General features: G+C 47.5%; 1 protein-coding gene across 1 annotated transcript in view; it reads left to right on the top strand.

Moving 5' to 3' along the window:
* Positions 1 to 9,009: 9,009 nt before the first annotated feature.
* Positions 9,010 to 18,977, top strand: part of SLC22A3 (solute carrier family 22 member 3) — a gene marked incomplete at both ends in the record, with an annotated part of 31,988 nt that continues 22,020 nt past the window's right edge. The window contains one exon of the mRNA XM_082480321.1: positions 9,010 to 9,423. Within this exon, the coding sequence (XP_082336447.1) occupies positions 9,010 to 9,423 (414 nt within the window). The remainder of the gene's footprint in view (positions 9,424 to 18,977) is intronic.

The following is an 18,977-nucleotide window of genomic DNA, read 5'->3' as shown; positions in this document are numbered from 1 at the left end:
TCTGTACACAGAAGGGTAGACACAGCCTGAGTCAATAAATCTCTGAAAAATCTTGGCACAGTATAAACTAACAGGGATCACAGCTGGAACTGTGACAAGGTCCTAGGCTTCCTTATGTAGGTCACAAGGCCAGTGTTTCCCCCTGGACTGATGGCTTTATGGAACAGGAGAGTAACAGGAAAAGGGATTTCTCATATTGTACACAGTGTTTTTTGAGTTTATTGATTTGTCCAGGACAAGACTGGAATTGCCTGAAAGTTTCATCCCCAGAGGAGGGAAAATTGAGGCAGAACAGAATAAAATGAGAATAAAGCATGATGTGATGGGACAAGCAAGGGAGAAACTTCCCTGAATACAGAAAAATCGGCAAAGGATTAGCTGGGAAGACCATGGACTTCCAGAAGATAAACAAATTACTTCCTTGATGAAAGCTGACATACTGCTTAGCTAGTGCCACCCCTCTGAGCAAAAGCTGTTACCAGGAAAAAAGTGAAAGAGGTATTCCAGGTGGTTTAGAATAAATTGCCATTTTAATTATATTGCTGAAAGAAAGGCAGAGAGAGAGTTTTTCCCATATTAGTTGTACCAAGGCTACTCTGTCTGGTACAAAATCGTCAGCCAACCCTTTGGAAAAAAATTGTGAAGAGGATATAGGTCAGTGAAGGTGCCTTTAAGATCCCACCAAGCTGGGATGAGGGCTGGAAGAGTGACAGCCAGGACCTGCAAAGCACGAGGCAGCCTTCCTCTGGTGCACAAACTGCTCCGACGCGTGCATCACCTGTCACCCCTGCTCCACCAGCCTGTGCAGGATGGGCAGCGGGGCTGGGACGGGCTTCGGTCCCCTTCACCCCCGCGGGAAGGCGGTGAGGCCCTCAGCTCTGCTGAAGATGAGGAGAGGACAAGGTCCATGCTTGTGCCTGCTCACTGTGCAGGAGCATAAACGTCTCCTTGGCTCTGCTGGCCCAGGCGTGGTTTGCTGCCGTACACAGTGCTGGAGGGGGGTAGTCATTTGAGGGGCCAGGGCCGTGCCAGCAGCTGAGCTGATGCATATATGGAAATGATATGGTAACACTGCTGTTTTCGTTTATTAAACAAACCCAAAGTAAATCCCTTTTGCTTTTCTTCAGCTATCATTTTGCTAAAAATACCATATGAACTAATCCTCTAAATAACCTTTTCATAAAGCTCATCTTTGGATTAGTCTCCTAAATCTAAGTTTCAAGGAGCTGGCAGTTAGTCCAGTAACTGCTTGTTCACTGAAACTAGTCCATTCCCTGTCTCATTTCAGCATGGAGGAGCAGATAGGTGGGACTGGAAGTACTAGCTGCCTGCAGGACTGATGGTGGGCCTGCCCCCAGGGAAGGCCACCAGCCATGGCAGTGTATGGCACTGCCCCAGACTTTCCAAGACCTCCCCAGTTCCCTATTCCAGTGCAGTTGGCCAGTGTGGAGCTTGCACGGGGCTGGACCTGTGATCCCATGCCTTGTCTGTGGTTGATGAAGCCCCAGCACTTGGCTACTGCATGGCTACAAGGGCTGAGCCAAGGAATGCACGCTTTTTGCTGCCAAGGGAAGCAACCTCACAGTAGGAAGAACAGGCTTTTGCAGATGATGCCTTCCAGTTCCTGGTGCCCAGGGTTTTCCACTTGCTGCCATATCTTGCATCATGGTGACACTGCCAGGGTCCAACGGTCTGAGTTTCCTGATCACTGCTCTCCCCTTACATAGGGTCCCCTGTTAAGGCATGGGTTTGGTCTGCAGACCCTGATGACTTAAAGCTCAGCCTGGAACTACAGCGACCATCTCAGAGACTCTTTCTGGCACCTACATTATTTTGGCTGGTCCAGCTTCCCAAGAGGCAGGTGTTAGTCTTTCCATCCAGTCACTGCAGGATTGCTTTATGGGAAAATGGATACAAATGGTGCAACCTTTTCAGGCACACTCAGCTTGAACAGGCCTTTGTTTCAGCTCATCTGGTTGCTCAGGATTTTGGGATCTCAGACCAATCTAAACAATTCCTTGATTTTCAAATGTTTGTTGAATCATTCTTGCTTTGTGTCTCCATATCAGATATTTACGTTTTTGTATTTTTTCCTTAAATACACTTAGAAACATTTACCAGGGAAGGGAAAATATCACAAATCCTGTTTAATAAGTATACTGACATTTAAAAGCAAATAAGCATTAAAACAACTGAAAGTACTGAGCAATAGAAGTACCCTGTGGTAGGTCCACATATCCAAAATTGCCCATTTTAAGTAGTGTGCTAAGTGCTGCATCGTAAGCAGCAAGGCCCAGCATAGTGGCCTGATGAAAGTGACCTGATCCCTCTTCCTATTAATAAAGCATGCTAATCAAGCAAGAGGTGAGAACCCAGATGTAAAGAATTCCTTTGGGTTGGTATTGTGCAGTTAGGACAAAGGACACAATGTTATAGCAGAGACAGATAAACTACAAAACCAGAGTCAACTATAAATAGATTGTTACCGCTAAGGGCTTCCAAAAACAACTACAGAGAGATTAGAGAAAGGCACTGAGGAATTCCTAGTTCCCATCCATCCTTCCAGGATGACTCGGACTTTTGCTGGTGCGTTTGGAGTGTGCTGGGTCTCTGCTGTGGCTCTGAATTTACCCTGCTCCTGCAACCTTTTTTATTTTCTGCCGAGCTGTATCTTGGTTCTTTTTCATTGGTGGTAAAAAAAAAAATAAAATTGTTATTATCTTGGAAATCCAGAAACAGGGATTTGCTGAGACTAACTAATTTTTCACATAAATATGAGGTGTATATTAATTCTCCCATGTGGAATGTGATCAGCTAGGTATTCAGGCTCATGGGGTATTTTGAAGCTGAATTGTCTTCTATGTTGAGTCATGCAGCTTCTACCCAAAGCTGTCCATAAGACGGACAGTGGTGATCTAGAAGAATCACTCTATTACCTTCTTCTCACACGTATGAATGCCAGCATTTTTGTTACGCTGACCAGCTTGGTGGTCTTCAAAAATCCTGAGAGTTCTCAGCAATAGAAATAATGCAATAGAAATGCCACAAAAAAAAAGCTTGTTGGGAATATTTGGTATAACAGCAAAGTGAGAAATGGTATGAAAGTATGTAAAAAAGACTAATGTTAGAAACTCTGCAAAGGTTTTTGCAGGTTTGGGGTTTTTTTTATTTATTATTTTTTTAATGAAAGTCTCACTTCAGAAACAGTGAGGGAACCAGGCAGCTAGCGAGAGGCACTCCCAGAAATCTTCATTACACTGATACCCTCCTTGATATGGTTTAAAAATTTCACACTTACTCTAAAACTGGGCTGGAAACTTTCATACGAAGCCCTTTTCTTAGTATTTAGAAATGTTTGCTTCCAAACTTGGTGGAAACTGAGTCACTGGGGAGGGATGTGCAACCATGAAAAATCACGAACAGACCCAATGTGATTTCCCTCATCTTTCCAGGCAGGACTTGAGGCAGGTGCAGCTGAGAGAGAAAGCAAACTTGCGATTCACGGATGTCTGATAACATGGGAGGACTTTTTTGTTTTTTCAGGCCTTTACACCCATCTCTGGAAATATTCCTATTCATTCCGTTGTGTAAAATAGCCTTTGGTGAACTCGGCTTGTCTTATCTCGTGGCCGAAACGCTCGGTCATTTGAAGTCATTAACAAGTGTCCTGACAAACTGGCTGTGGGATTATGGCATATTTATCTGAACAGGAAGGCAGAGCCCAGTGCTGACTCTCTGATTCTGCCAGAGTGATTGGATGAAGAGGAAAAGGATGAGGGAAGCCACATACAGACTATAAAAATGTATATGTAGGAACCCCTTTTCCTCTGGCTGCCTTTCCTTCAGCTGGCCTTGGAGAAGGCTTCACCTGATGAGCCCTTTTGGTTCCTCCGTCTGTCTCAGATACTGAGCTGAAATCCTGACGAGCAGGTGTTCCCAGATGTGCTTGGAGAGCCACAGGTTTCTGCTGCTTTCCCTGAGTAGGATTAAAGTCAGTGGGGAACAGACACAGGCTATCTGTGGGCTCCCAAATGTGTGGCACCTGATCATCTCTGACAGGCAAAGAGGAACAGTGTGCAAGTGCCATGGTGGCGAAAAAGCACTGCGTTTGGGTAAGAAAACACAGACTCACCAGTATCCCATTTGCCTTGTGGCAGAGGACGCTTTGCCCCCAGAAAGAGCCCGTGCAAGGAGAGGTGTGGGACAGCGGGGAGGGAGCCCCTGCTGATGGCTGTGGTGGGGATGAGCCTGCAGGAGCCCCAGGGTGTGCCGGCACCTAAACCCCGTGTGCCCCCCAGCCTCTGCACCAGTGCAGCAGGAGGAAAACCTGAGGGTGTGAGAAGGAGCACAGGCTGTGGGTGGAGGATGGCATCCTCCCCTGCTCTCTGTTTTTCACCTACATGTGCTCAAAACGACAAAGAGATGGGCTGTGTCTAGTGTAGTCACTACTGGTCTGGTTTGGTTTTTTTTTTCCCTCTCCTGTGAGGAGAGAAACAGGAGCTTTCCTTTCACTCTTGGCTTTTTTTTTTTTTTCCTTGTTTGGATTTTCCCTTCTTTCCCCATGTCCCCATTTCCCCCTGCTGTTTCAGCTGCTGTCCCAGCAATGAGTACAGATCCCCCTGGTTGTTGTACTCTACAGTTCCTAGAACTACATTTATTTATATTTGTTCTTGGAACCAAGATGGTAAAAATAGCCTAAAGGCCATGGAAATAGTGAGGGAGGGGAGTATAATGCATTGTGCATTGCTTTCATGGATTGCCAAAAGGTGGAAACCCTGTTGATTGGAATTGACTTTTCCCATGTCTCAAAGTTAGCCTACAGCTCCCTAAGTTGATCTGGAGGCCTGGGAAAGGACATACTTCATTGAGTAGAGTTGCCACCTTTTGGAAAGCAAAAAAGGAAATCTGGAAGAAAAGAATGGGGAGATAAAAGAAGATGAAAGTGGGCGGTGGGAGGAAGAAGAAAGATTAATAAAGTGAAGGGAAAAAAGCAACAGGAACAAAAACCAAAACACAAGAACTGTCAGAGAAAAAGCTGCATGTAATTTAGTGTCCTGACTTGGAATGTGATTGTACCATGTGTGGGAGAGGGGAGTGTAAACATCTCCAATTGCCCCATGAAAAGGTCTCGCTCTGATCTCAAAACCCCCACTACTTAATGTCCAAAACTGAGCTTTCCATATATCCTTTCCAGCCTGGTTTCTTAACTAGTTATGTTGTAACACCGTGAGTCCTATGAACATGTGGTACTTCTGGGGCTGGCATCAGGCTTCTGCACTCCAGCATGGAAGAGCAATGATTTTTGCACGGGAGAGCTAAACCTGCAGGATGCAGCTGTGGGGTGCGTGAAAGGTGAAGTGAGTGGTGAAGAATGACGAAGGGCCCCGCCATCTTCTGCTGTGAACCAAGCTTTGCTGTTAAGATCTGCGCAACACACTTTGAGCTACTACTGCCTGGGTCTTTGTGGCAGTCTCTGCTGTGGGGTCACCGGTTAGCGGAGGTACAGATAATCCCCAAATGTGGGGCTGTGGGCATCCCTGCCCCTTCTTCTGGCGCAGAGAGCTGGAGAAAAGACTGGTGTAGGCAGTCTCCTGGCCTGAGGATGATGTGATACTGCAGGGTCCGCACCCCTTCTGCTTAGGGCTATCTAGTCTATAGCAGATTTGTCTGGGGGACAAATATTTGGTGCGGTATGAGGCTGCATCAAGGAGTGAGAGAACAGGCAGGGTGGATGATTGCTGCTCAAGCATGTTCCCAGGCCCTCTTTTATTTAACAAGAGGCATGTGTCTGCAGGAGACCAAAACCTAGGTCCTGCCTTTCTGCATAACTTTATCACAGAAACAGTGCTGTTGTGTAGGATGGTGCCCTCAGGTGTCTGCAAACTGGCTGATGTCACTGCCCCACTGCTTATAGTGTCCCAAAGAAGGACTTTGAGGTTTTTAAGTGTTTGTCTGAAGCACTGGCAAAGGTTATCCAGGCTGTCACATTAAAATTGTAACTTTGCAGGATTCAGCCAGAGTAGCTATTGATCCAAATGTCTCATGCTGTCACCCAGACGTGTATAAAATGGTAGTCTAGTGCCATGAGAGTACAGGGAGTGTATGTGTCTTCCCCTCTAGACTACATAGTTTTCATTCTGTTTCTGAAATAGCTGTGACATTTGGGCTTCTAATCAGAGCTCCAACTGAAGATGCTCATGATTGTAATTTATTTGTACTTCTCTCTCTTTCTCTCTGCTCCCCTTTCATCACCACGTCTGCCTCTGCTCTTTCCCTGGCTTGCTGCCTTCCCACTCTCCCCCCCTCCCTTTCTGTTTTCTCTGCATCTATTTTTACTGCTTCTGTCTTCTTCATCAGTCAACATCTTCCCTGGCTCGTTCTTCCCTTGCTTCTTTCCCAGTATCAAAGAGCATAATTTTTTACTGTATGTATAGGATAAAATGTTTAAAATGCTGGTTTGACCCTGAGCTCTGTCCTCAAAGATTTAAAGGCATTCTTTCAAGAGGTTACAGTTGCAGGCTTTGTATACAAACCCATCGTCTTCCCGTCCTTAGATGTGTTTAGCTCTCACAGCATGTGGAGCTGAAGTTCCAGGAAAACCTCAGGGAAGCTGGGAATTGCTTGCTGTAGAATAAATGCACTTATGCACGCTCTCATGCATCTGTCTCTGGGATATTTTAGATTTCTTTGATGAACTGTAGTCTTGCAGCACAATGATATGGTGGCAAATATTGATAAGCCATTTTTGGACAGAGAAATGAAAACACGGGTGAACACTAAGGAACCAAGGTCACTTTGACATCATCTATGACAGGCAGTTGAACTGATTTTACTGAATGAATCTTCGCCTGTATCACCAGCAGTGTAACTGTGAGGTATGTTAGGAAGACTCCCAGACATTCATGCTGATCTCTCTCAGCTGCCAGGTTTTCTGGTTTCGGGTCTGGCAGACTGTGATGCACATGCTGTGCATGACAAGAGCACAATGGATGAGATGTGTGAAATTTTGACAACCAGCTACTAGACCATGCTTTCTTTTGGGAAAGAAAGTAGCTCCAGAAGCAAAGTTGCAATAGTGGACTGAATTCTCACGCAACTGAATCTGGTCTAGCGCCACTTATTAGCTAAGAGGTGGCCATGGTAATTGCACCAATGGGTTTCTGAAACAGGTAAAATGCTGAGCACAGTTACATGGGTACATGGTTTACAGGGGACTAACCCTTATGCTTCAGAATTGAGCTAATACACAACAGGGATAAAAGCAACAGTTTTTGTTGGGGTAAAGCTTGAGGAGCTGTGGAGGTTTAATACGTCCCCAAGCAGACCTGCAAGAGCAGCGCACAGGCTGAGTATCAGGCTCTGTCCCCATTTATTTGTCTTTGTGGTGGTCCCTACAGAGGCAATATCCTCCCTGGTCTCTGGAAGCTGTCAGGATAATCCATCTCACCTTTGGCATCTCAGCATGATTGACTCCCCCAGTTAGCCCTGTTGGGATAATAGAGCTTCTCTTGTTTGAAACCAGACATCAGATAGCGCCCCATCTCCTCAGATACAGACCTGGACCCAAAAGTGATGTGTTCATGGCCTCTAAACTTGATTTCTGCAAAACAGCATAACCAGGAGTCAAACAAAATTCCCTCAAAAGCATCTTCTGATGTAAGCACAGCAGTGCATCTATAAAACAACGCGGCTCTTTGCCAAACTCACACCACAGCACCAGTCTTCATGTCTGCTACCAAGTCTATGTCAGACAGTCAACATAGTAATTAAATACTTCCTCAGTCTGGATCTAACTGTTTTAGAGATTCTACTTCACTTCAAAATCATAGAGACCCATGATCAAAGCTGTAGGTAACCAGAGACAAGGGGTTGCAGGAGACATCTTTGATAGGTGCCATCCCTGTGCTCCTTCTCGCAAGAGAAGAGAGTGGCCATGGACCTCATGATCCTGGGGAAAGTGCAAAACACCTGTCATCACATGTCTGATTTGATTCAGGGAGTTCTGCACAAGATATGCCCATGTGCACACAGAATGCACCCCAGTCTTGGCTCCCCCTTCCCTTCTCCCCCCACTCAAACAAACAGCTGAACAGAAAAGTGAAATAACCTGTTTTCCATTCATTTCTGAGGAAGAAAAATGGGTCATTTCTCTTCTAAATATTTGGAAGACTTTGTGAAATTAAAATTAACAAGGTCATATAAAAACCTTCTTGAACAGGTAGATCGAACTTAAAAAAAAATAATCCTGGATTTTGGACTGGTGTGGTTTGTGAGCCTCGCTTTATTTACACCACAGAAAGGAAAGACTCTTGCAAATTAGATCTGTACAGATGGCGAAGCAGTGCTTTGGAGAAGTAATTAAACTTTGCGACAGTATTCATTTCTATTTGCTCAAGGAAAAACTTTATAGCTCTCTCTGAAACAACTTTCTTGCTGCTGCTGCCATCCCACAGAGAGGCTGCATCACTCACTGCTGCTTTTTTTTGCGGCAGCTTCTGCGCTCTTTCCCATTTAACGCTCTGCTTTGTCCTTGCACCTATCGATGTGTCACAGCAGTGCTGGGAGCTGACATCTGCGGCTCGCCCGCCCCGAAAGGGTTAACTGGGTTTATTACATAATCTGTTTAACATTCGGGATGAATAGGAAACACACGCCCCTCCTCTCCTACAATATGTTTGTGCGCTTTAAACCGCGCTCCTCCCGGGCTGTGTGTAAGCCCCACGCCACTTGACATGCCCTGAGCCTCCCTCCGCGCGTGTCTGCCTGGGCGCGCGCTTGCACGCCCGCCCACGGCTTTGCCCCGTCCCCGGCTCCACTCATGCCAGCAGCGTTGCACACCCACGTGTGGCGGTGCGTGTGTGTGTGCGTGCGTGTGTGCACATGAGAGGAGGGGAGCGAGGGGAAGCGAGACGGTCACATTTATAGGAAGCGGCAGCAGTCGTTGCGAAGTGCGAAAGCAAACTCTGCCATCTCTTGGACTGCTCCGACGGGACAGACCACCCTCACATAATGCCATCTTTCGATGAGGTTTTGAAGGAAGCTGGGGAATTTGGAAGATTTCAAAAGAGGGTCTTTTTCCTCCTTTGCCAGACAGGCATAACTTTTTCTTTCCTGTTCGCTAGCGTGGTTTTCCTTGGGCAGGCACCGGGCGACTACTGGTGCAGGATCCCCGGGGCAGCCGAATTAAGCGAACGATGTGGCTGGACGCTGGAAGAGGAACGGAACTTCACGGTACTGCCCTTGCGCCTGGGGAACGGGTCCTCCAAAGGAGAGTGCGAGAGGCTGGATGTCGTGTGGGACGCCTCTGTCAGCTGCGCCAGCCCACTCGCCCTCTATGGCAATCACAGTGTGGGCAACCTGCCGCTCGCCTCATGCCACGATAACTGGGTGTATAAACAGCCCCACTCATCCATCGTCAGCGAGGTAAGGAAAATCCCTGTCCTCTAGTCAGTGGTTTCTGTCCCGATATGAGATTGCTGCCACAAGGGTCGTTGTTTTGGTAGCTGGTTTTCCTTCCCGGATTTGTTTCATTGTGAGTTACAAGCAAATTGGGACAACGAGTATGATCAAATGTCAGCATCAAACTTTTAGGGAAATGTGAGCTGCTCTGAAGGGTGGCTCTCCAAAGCCACGCAAAGCCAAACACCTCACACAGAGATTGCTCTGTCACAGAGGGAATTAAAATAAAGAGTTAAGTCCTTGCAGCTGAGGCTTCTGGTGTTCAATTTTGGGCCAGCAACTTTGGTGGTGTAAACCCCAAGTGCAGCCGATACCCCTTAATGATCTGGATCACTGTATATTATCCATTCTCTGTATTTCCAGTACTGAACATTTAAGTCTGGAGGTAATAAGAAAGAGCGGTGGCAGACTGCCCTTCTGAGATCTGACAGGAGTCAGCAGAAATGACTGTACTTACTAAAGGAAAAAAAAAAAACAAACCCACATTTTCACCCAAAGCTATCATTCAGCTTGTCCTGAAATGTCAGAGTGAGGGAACCGCAGCCTGTTACTACTAGTGGTAAGGGCTGGCAAATATAGTGGCTTTTCAATGAGGCTGTGAAAGATCATTTACAATGCTTTCCTAGGAGATCCTCTGTGTAATCTGCAATTGTGCCGTGGATGTGCTGTGGTATGGCTCCAGCACACAGGCTGCACACTAGAAGCGTGTATTTTAAGGTCATCCTGACAGTAACGGTCACCAATGCAGTGGTGAAAAATATGAAGTGTGCTTAGAGGGGCTGGCTAGGAAATCATCAAGGTGCACCACAAAACGTGTCGGCACAACTGCGGGCTCCGGCTCCTGCCTGTCTCATGAGCCTCCCACTGCGGTTTTTAACTAGGTGCTTGCACTGGAGCTGTGCCCTCTGAAACACGGAGCAGGGCACAGCAGGAGAAGCTCTGAGCAAACACTGAACTGGAAAGCAGTGCCTATCCTGACCTTTCAATTCACCATCCTTCCCCCATCCGGCTGAGACCGCTGGATCTGCTCATAGGTTCCAGGCTCTTCAGAGCAGCAGCTTTGTGCCCTGAGCACCACATCTGACCTGAGCAGCTTTAGCCAGGATCTATGCTCAGAAGAACATAAATCAGAGCACCTGGCTGGCCCTAGACAAAGCTTCAGAACTGACTTTTGTGTGCAATTGCCAAAATCAAGGCTTCTTGGAGGGCTGCAAGTCACGCACAAGGAGCTGGTGTCAAACTTTGGTCCCTGGGAATGACATATGTCTGCCCATGCTGAGAGTGGCAGCTGGGGCTGGGTGGCAGGAGGACGAATGCTGCCCAGGAGCCGCAGCCTGCCTCCAGAGCGAATGGTGGGAGACAGCTGCGGTGGGAAGGTTATGCTGCTGCCTCCAAGGTACTGCTGCCCCTCTGCTGGGGGACTGTGAGGGGTTAGGTCCTGGTGTCTTCTACCTGGGCAGTCTGTGCTAGCCATTCCCCTCAGATGTTAAAAAAAAAAAAAAAAAAAAAAGAGATTCCTTTTCTTTTGTTGTTGCCCCCTCCCCTTTAGCCTTGCTATAGGTGAAAGCCTGTAAGTTGTGCCCATAAGACTGTGCTCAGAGTCCGTTTATGATAGCAGTTTGTGTATCTAGCAAAGCCACTGTGATTTTCCAGCAGTGCTGAGCCACTGGGTGCAGCAAAGAGAAAATGAAATCAGTGTTTGTGTTGCAGCAATAAATGGGAGTGAAAGGTTCAATGTTCTCTGGTGAACACCTTGTCCACCTGCGCCTTCTTCCACACTTCTCCTGGGGACACCCTCTAGGGTCAGGGGAGGGAGGAGGGATGACGGGATACTTGTGGAAACACCCTCCACTCGTGCTCCCAGAGGCACACATTGAGAAAGCCAGGGAGTAACAGTCTGTCAGTAGCAACAGGCTGGGACCATCTGTTCCCTGTGCCAGGGCAGCAAGTCCCATCATCAGTGTCACTGCTGCTCCTAGAGGAACTCTTGCTGGCCAGGGGCACCTCAGCTGGGGGGCACTTGACTGTGACCTGTGGCACTTGTGTGCTGTTCCCAGTTTTGCAACAGTTGCTGGATAAATCACATCCCACGAGGCTCAGTTTCTTCATCTCAAAAGGAAGTTTGTGGCACTCCCGTTCTGGCTAAGTTGCTTTGAGATCAGCTATTAAGAGGAGCTTGATATCTATTAATGTGTTACACATCCAGCAAAGACAATTTAATTTACCCTCCTTTTGCTCATCTGAGGCTCTAACAAATCATAATTTAAGCAGGCGTGTGCTCTGTTTCATCAGGTCACCAAACATGTCTTTTCTCATGTGTCTACTTGTAAATGCTTCATTTTGTCCCTGTGTGCAGAAATGTTTCTGTTTCTTTCAACTGTCTTAAGATTTCTGGCACCATATGTCTGGGTGAATCAACAGTGGAAGTGACCATGGAGACAAAGTTAAAAGAATGAGTTACATGACAACCTGAAGGAGCGGTGTTCCTCAGGGGTCGGTACTGGGACCTGTACTGTTCAATATCTTTGTCAGCGACATGGACAGTGGGGTTGAGTGCACCCTCAGCAAGTTTGCCAATGATACCAAGCTGTTTGGTGAGGTAGACACGCTGGAGGGGAGGGATGCCATCCAGAGGGACCTGGACAGGCTGGAGAGGTGGACCCAAGCCAACCTCATGCAGTTCAACAAGGCCAAGTGCAAGGTCCTACATCTGGGTCAGGGCAATCCCAAGCACAAATACAGACTCGTCGGGGAATGGCTGGAGAGCAACCCTGAGGAGAAGGACCTGGGGGTGCGGATTGATGAGAAGCTCAACATGAGCCAGCAACTTGCGATCGCAGCCCAGAAGGCCACCCGTATCCTGGGCTGCATCAGAAGTGGGCCAGCACGTCAAAGGAGGTGATTCTGCCCCTCTACTCCATTCTCATGAGACCCCACCTGGAGTACTGCATCCAGCTCTGGAGTCCCCAACATAAGAAGGACATGGACCTGCTGGAGCATGTCCAGAGGAGAGCCACGAGGATGATCCGAGGGCTGGAGCACCTCTCCTATGAGGAGAGGCTGAGACAGTTGGGGCTGTTCAGCCTGGAGAAGAGAAGGCTCCAGGGAGATCTTATTGCGGCTTTCAGTACCTAAAGGGGGCCTACAGGAGAGCTGGGGAAGGACTTTTTACTAGGGCATGTAGTGATACTTTAAACTGGAAGAGGGCAGGTTCAGATTAAACATTAGGAAGAAATTTTTCACTTTGAGGGTTGTAAGGCACTGGCACAGGTTGCCCAGAGAAGTTGTTGAGGCCCCATCCTTGGAGGTGTTCAAGGCCAGGCTGGATGTGGCCTTGGGCAACCTGGTCTAGTGGGAGGTGTCCCTGCCTGTGGCAGGGGGGTTGGAACTCGATGATCTTCAAGGTCCCTTCCAACCCAAACCATTCTATGATTCTATATGTTCAGGGAGGAAAAAAAAAGGGGGGAAGGAAAAGTCAGGATACTGAAGGAGTTCTTCCAGGCCTATGGCAAGTGCAGATCTGATGCAGATTTGCAGTGTGACAGGGGAGGTAGAGGGCAAATGCAGGCATGTAAAGCCTTTGCTGGGAAAAGATGTCATATGATACAGCAGGTCTGGCAGGCAAACCACAGGCTATTGCAATCAGTTCTGAGCACCCCGAAGAAGATAAATCATATGGCTGGAGGGAACGATTGGTGAGGAGTTGTGAAATGAATGGCATTGCAGTATCTGACTACATTGCTCTGATTTGTGCATGACAGGAGCATGCTGCTCACTGGCTGGCCGCTTTGTAATCTTAGATAGCTGTGTTCTGCAAAGGTGTTCACAGTAGCATCAGCAGAAGGAAGCAGAGGAAAAAGCGGGAATGTGGACTGATAAAAAACACCCACTGCTTTGTTAGCAGTACCTGAGGTGCCTGCTGCATCATCTGCTGCTGCAGGACTCCTGAGTCTCAGTGCTGGGGTTACAGTGGGGTGCTGGGAGAACATACCGGGGTATTCCTCCTTCAGGATTTGAGAAGAGCAAAATCTATTAAGAAATCACCACAGGAGAAACACATGGCAAAGCCAATTAGCTTGGTCTAGTGTCAAGTGACAGAGCACTGCTAAAGGTTCCTTTTTAAAATCTTCTTTGGATGAATAACAGGCTCTGAGAGGAGGTCCCTACTTCTGCAGTGACATGCCTAAGGGTCTCTATGCTCTATTGCTTTAGGTCAGGCTTTTCCATGAGGGCAATCCAGATCAGAGGAGGAGTTGTCCACTGGTGCTGCACACACAACCCAGCACAGTCGTGCCTGAATTAGAGTTGAGCAAACTGGATCTGGGATGATGTAAAGGTTTTGAGATATCAGCAAAGTCCCTCGCTATGTGTAAAACTTGGCAGCGACCCCTCCGACGCAATACTGTCGCAGGTGGTCAGTCTGCACAGCAGACCTTGGCCTGGTGCAATCTGCTCCCATTTAACTGAATGAGTCTTGCACAGCACGCTGTGAAACTGGAACAAGCGGCTGCATGCGTCAGCAGTGGGACAAGAACCCGGTGGCTTCTCAGATTTTGCTTGGAGAGGGAGGCTGAGTGGGTAATTATTGAGCTAAATCCATCCCTGGCTCATGCCAGCTGATGCTGATGAAATGATGCTGGTTGTAGCAGGTGGCTGGCACTGCTTGGGGGGAAGGCTGGTGACAGCAGCACCTCTTACAGGGGGAAGAGAGCAGGGAAGGATGGCCTTTCTGCGCAGTGGATGGAGCAGGCAGAAGAGCAGGGGTGCTGGGGGGCTGTGGTGGACCCGGGTAGGGGGGCGCAGCCTCATGCTCCTGCCTGGGGGTCTGGAAGGGAGCCCAGGTCACCCCCTGTACTCTGTAACACTTGAAGTAGTAGGCGTGTTGCCTGCCATCTCCTGCTGGGTGAGCCTTGTGAGGGGCACAAGTACCCAGGACATACAGAAGTCAATAAACCTAATTTCCCCAGGAAACTGTGCTGACCTTTAATACTGCTGGGCTTTGGCACTATGTACTTTTGTCTCAGTGGAAAAAGTCTAGCACTCTGTGAAAGGGCAGCTGGTGATAGCTTGCAAAGTGATAGCCATTTTATTCAGACATTTTGGTGGTGATGACTCCTAGAGGCACATGCATGAATTACAATCGCGTCTGCAGGTTGAGTCGCCTGTGATGGTGGATGAAAGGAAGAGGGAAGTCTATGTGGTCATCAGCAGCAACAGCACAGCTGGCATATTTTAGGCTTATGGGCAGCCTCTGTTGGCAGGAGTTCAGCAGAAGGGACTGATTCCAGTATGCCCTGTCTGCAGCAAGTCTTCACACCGTAGATGACGCCATTTCAAGACGTGGCAACAATTTATTGCCAAAGTGTGAGGTCTGAGGTGGACAAATGATCATCTGAACATACCCTACTGCACCTGCTGGGAATAAATCTTCTTAACTCCTCTGCTTGCCAGCTGTCTCAGAAAATAACAGTCAGCCAGCATTTGCAGAGAAACCTGTAAGCAAAGCAATAACGTTTGTCTCATAGTTTTTATAGTCTCTCAGAGCAGGAGCCAACATGGCAGTCGAGAACAGCTGGTCTTTTTGCTGTCCTCCTTCAAGGCATTAAACAACACGATTCGCCCTCAAAGTGTTGAACTACTGTGATTATTGTCATTGGCATGGCAGCACCCTGTCTTATTTCCACTGTCGTGGTGGGATTAATATTAAGCAGTGGAGGGAAAGGGGAAAAAGGACAGACAGAGGAGTAGAGGGAGCAGCAATTGCTGAATGTCTTATGAAGCTCAAATTAAGCCTTCCCTGTATGAGAGGGGCTGAAGCAGTTGCTTGCATGGGTTACGCCAGTGGGGCTACTTTTCTGTCACTGCCATTGAGCCAGCTGCTATGGGCTGAGGGTTTGGGCCTTGTTTTTTCTTATTGTTTTTAGGACAGCTGCTGTTTTCCCCTCTTTGGGAGATGGTAAGTTTCTTTGCCTCCCTCTTGCTTTGGTCAGGGATAGACATAAGAAAAAAGAAGGACAGAGCAGGTCTTCTGTCCTAGGAGACTCAGTGAGTCCAGGTGATGTGAGTGGCAGGGACGGAAAGGTACCCGCTGGGCCTTGGGCCGTACTCGGGAGAGAAACCTCCAACGCTTTCAAAGCTAAGCTGTTCCTTAGGCCTTGAACCACAATGCCCCGGGACACAGGGCATTTGTACTGTTAAGTGCTTATCTTGAAACAAGAGATGGAGTAGGACAGTGTCCTGGCTTAGTCCCTCAGCACTCTGACAGAAGTTTTCACAGAAAGGGAAAAAAAAGGTAATTTGTCTCTGTCCACTGCATGCGCTTGCAGGGTGTTTTGTTGCAGTAAGGATGTGCGACAGACACCAGTTTGACAGCCCGGAGGTTAAGAGATATGGAGAAGAGCTGCCCAGCAACAAATAAGGAATATGCAGCAACAGCCTGCATCTCCCCAGGTTTCCCTAAATGATGGATATTGTCCTAAACCATTTGTCACTGGAAGTGGAAGGGTAAACCAGCCTCTGTTTGGCCATTTGTATGAATGCCATTTAAAACGCGTGTGGAGGCTCGTGTATGCTGTTGTAATTGGGCAGAGGAATCTCTTTATTGACCAAAGAGTTTCATCCATCACTTTGAAATATAATTGTAACAGGCAGTAAAGTGCTTCCAAACTCCTACTCAAAGTTGCTACATTTTGAGGAGCTTTTAATAACATGTAGTCATTTAAAGCATTGCATTACTACAGAGATGAGGTGTACTGAAGTGTTCTGGGACTTGCTCGCTGCATAAAGGCCTCTCAAGTACCAAGATTACAAGTCTGAGGTTAGTCTGCATGTCAAACTACAATGGAAAATGTCTGCCATCTGCCAAAGTTATGAAGCAATGAGAAGCTGCCTCAGCCCCCGTGTTTCCCAGTCATTAGTCATGTACGAGCATTTCTTCGCATGTCCCCATCTCAGCCAGTTCCCACTCCTTTCTATAGAGAGTAATGGAACTACAGAGGCCCAGTGCAAAACCTCTTCCTTCTCCCAGGGAGGTCTCACTCAGGTGGTTTGCTACTGCTTTAGAGATCAGCAAAGTGCACCAGTGCAGTTCCTTCTAGCCACACCACTGCTACTGTAAATCTGCACTGGGATTTTGTGTTGATGTTCCAGACTCTAGCCTGTGGGAAAACACTCATCTCAGGGATGTATCTCCAAGCAGGAGTGTATAGCTGCCTGTGCTGCAAAGCTGTTAGGGTGGGACTGCTTTTCCCCACCCTGTAAAGGACACTATAGAGGGGATGTCCTGAAGGAGGTGGTTCCTGCTGTCTGTCTCTGTTGGCAGCACCTCACTTCTGCTCAGGGTGGCACCTCATTGCCAAGGCTAAGAGGAAAGGAAATGTGGATTGTTTATCAGTTTGGGCAGCACAACCTTTTTTAGTCAACTCCCTAGATGGAGGGAGGCCATGCTGAGGCACACAGTACTTTCTGTTGTACAGTGGAGAGAAATTGTGCAGGCGAGTGCAGGACTGAATGCAGAGACGAGTTGCAGGGTTGTGCTGGGTGTGTGTGCTTGTGCAGTGAAGGACTTAGCAGGGAGCATGGCAATGCTGAGGAAGAGGACACGTGTCCTTAGCTGGAACTGGCCAGCTGAGCTAACTCACCCACTCAATGATTACAATGAGAAGACAGCTAGCCAAGTTTTAACAGGGTCTAGGTGTAGCCAGTGCTATACAGGTCAACAAACAGGCTTTAGATCGGGGCAAGAACCCCTAAGGCTTTCCCTTCCTTTTACATATCCTTCGCCCCACACTGCAGTAAATGTTTTAGCAATAAAATTTCAAGTTTATGGAGGAAAGGGGACTGAACATGGTAACATCGCCTTTCTGCTGTGTTGTCCTGGGTGAGCTTATTTAAGTAAAAGCAGAAATATTTACTTCACAGCATAGATGTGCACTGCGAGGAGACTGTTTGTGGACAGACACACCTACAAATGTGTAGGGAGGGCAGGATGGTGAGCTCTCCTTACTGCAACATCTACCAAATGTTTCTCCGTAATGTGTCCCAAATTCTGCAGCAGCAGGGGTGTGCTGTTGCAGCTGTAGAGGCGGTGCTTCTGAAGGGAAACCTCAGCTGGGTCCCAGCTTACCAAGGGCTGTATGATGCTCAGCAATGAGCCACTGGTCTCACATCTCTTATGCCGCTTATTTGCAGTTGGTGTGAGCTATAGCTCTTCTTCCCTGGGGTTGCCAAACTGGAACATTCAGAAAGAAAACAAAGAAAACCAAAGTCAGACAGCTGTGGTCTAGACAGATAGAGAGCCCTAGAGTTTTTGATTCTCAATGTTACCAATTTTGGAAACCAAGTGGGATAGTGGGAGGGTAGTCTGTGACATTTAAAGACCATATGCAGGGATTCTTTTGGTATAAGAAGAACATGTACTTCCAGGGAATGGGATCTCCTATTACTCACAGTGGGAGTCGGTTACTGTCAGGGATAGCTCTTCTGCTCCTTGATACCACCAAATATTTGCATGGAAGTGCTCCTAGTTGGGGAGCTTCTCACAAAGTGGACTGAATCTGCCTGGACGTAGGAGCAGTCGGTGTGGTAGGAGTATAAACATCAGCCCATGCATGGACAGGCATATGACCATTCAGAAATGGAGAGGAGGCACCACTCAGCTCCCTTTTGTGGAGTCTGCTAGCAAGGGACATGGGAGATGTTTTGGGGGAGTGTTATATAGGAGGACTACTGGCTAACTGCAGACAGGCTGAAATCCTGGGTAAGCAGATGCAGATGCTTTTTCTCCAAGTGATGCAGATGGGGATAACCAAAGGCACAACCAAACCAAGTCACAGCTGAAGCGGTGATGTGGGTCTGACAGGAGGCTTGGATCAAAAAAATATCTCTCCAGGGTGTGTAATTCTCTTTTAAAGGTTACATTCCCCTCTAAAGGTTATGTTTGCAAATGAAAAGCAAGACATTAGCAGGGTGATGACTTAAATGCTAGGTGCTGTGTCAATCAAACAGAAAAGGTCTGAGAATGCTTATCTGTACCAGAAGTTATTTAAATACTTAGAAAATAACAAAGCGCAGGACTAATTTAGGAGAATACAGTTAGCGTATTGTCACTAATCTCTTTAGAAAGAGCCCATAGTTTCTTAGAAGTTTTGTGTATTTTCCTATTTCCCAGACTATTTAAAATACTTGACTATACTGTTAGCCAAGAGGTAGTTTCAGCTGCTGCCTAAATCATCTGAAATTGCGGTTCAGATGAAATAGTCCTCTCCGGTAGAGATATTTTTCCCTCTCTCTTTCCGGCACATGTTCGTTCTCCTGCCCTCTTTCATGACAGCTTATTCATTGCCTGTTTACAATACAGAGAGATCGAATTATTTTAAAAATAAATATACCCTTTGAAAAAAAGGACCAAAAAGTCTAATCCCTGAAGGCCAGTGGCTGCAGCGGGTGCTGGGTCTGGTCCCTCCTGGTGTCTCTGGCTGCTTGCCTGGGCATGGCTCCAGCGCTGCCCAGCACAGCCA

Source organism: Vanellus vanellus (assembly GCF_965231255.1).
Source record: "Vanellus vanellus genome assembly, chromosome: 3".
Lineage (NCBI taxonomy): Eukaryota > Metazoa > Chordata > Aves > Charadriiformes > Charadriidae > Vanellus > Vanellus vanellus.
Note: the sequence above shows the minus strand (reverse complement) of the source record. Positions and strands in the feature narration are given on the sequence as shown.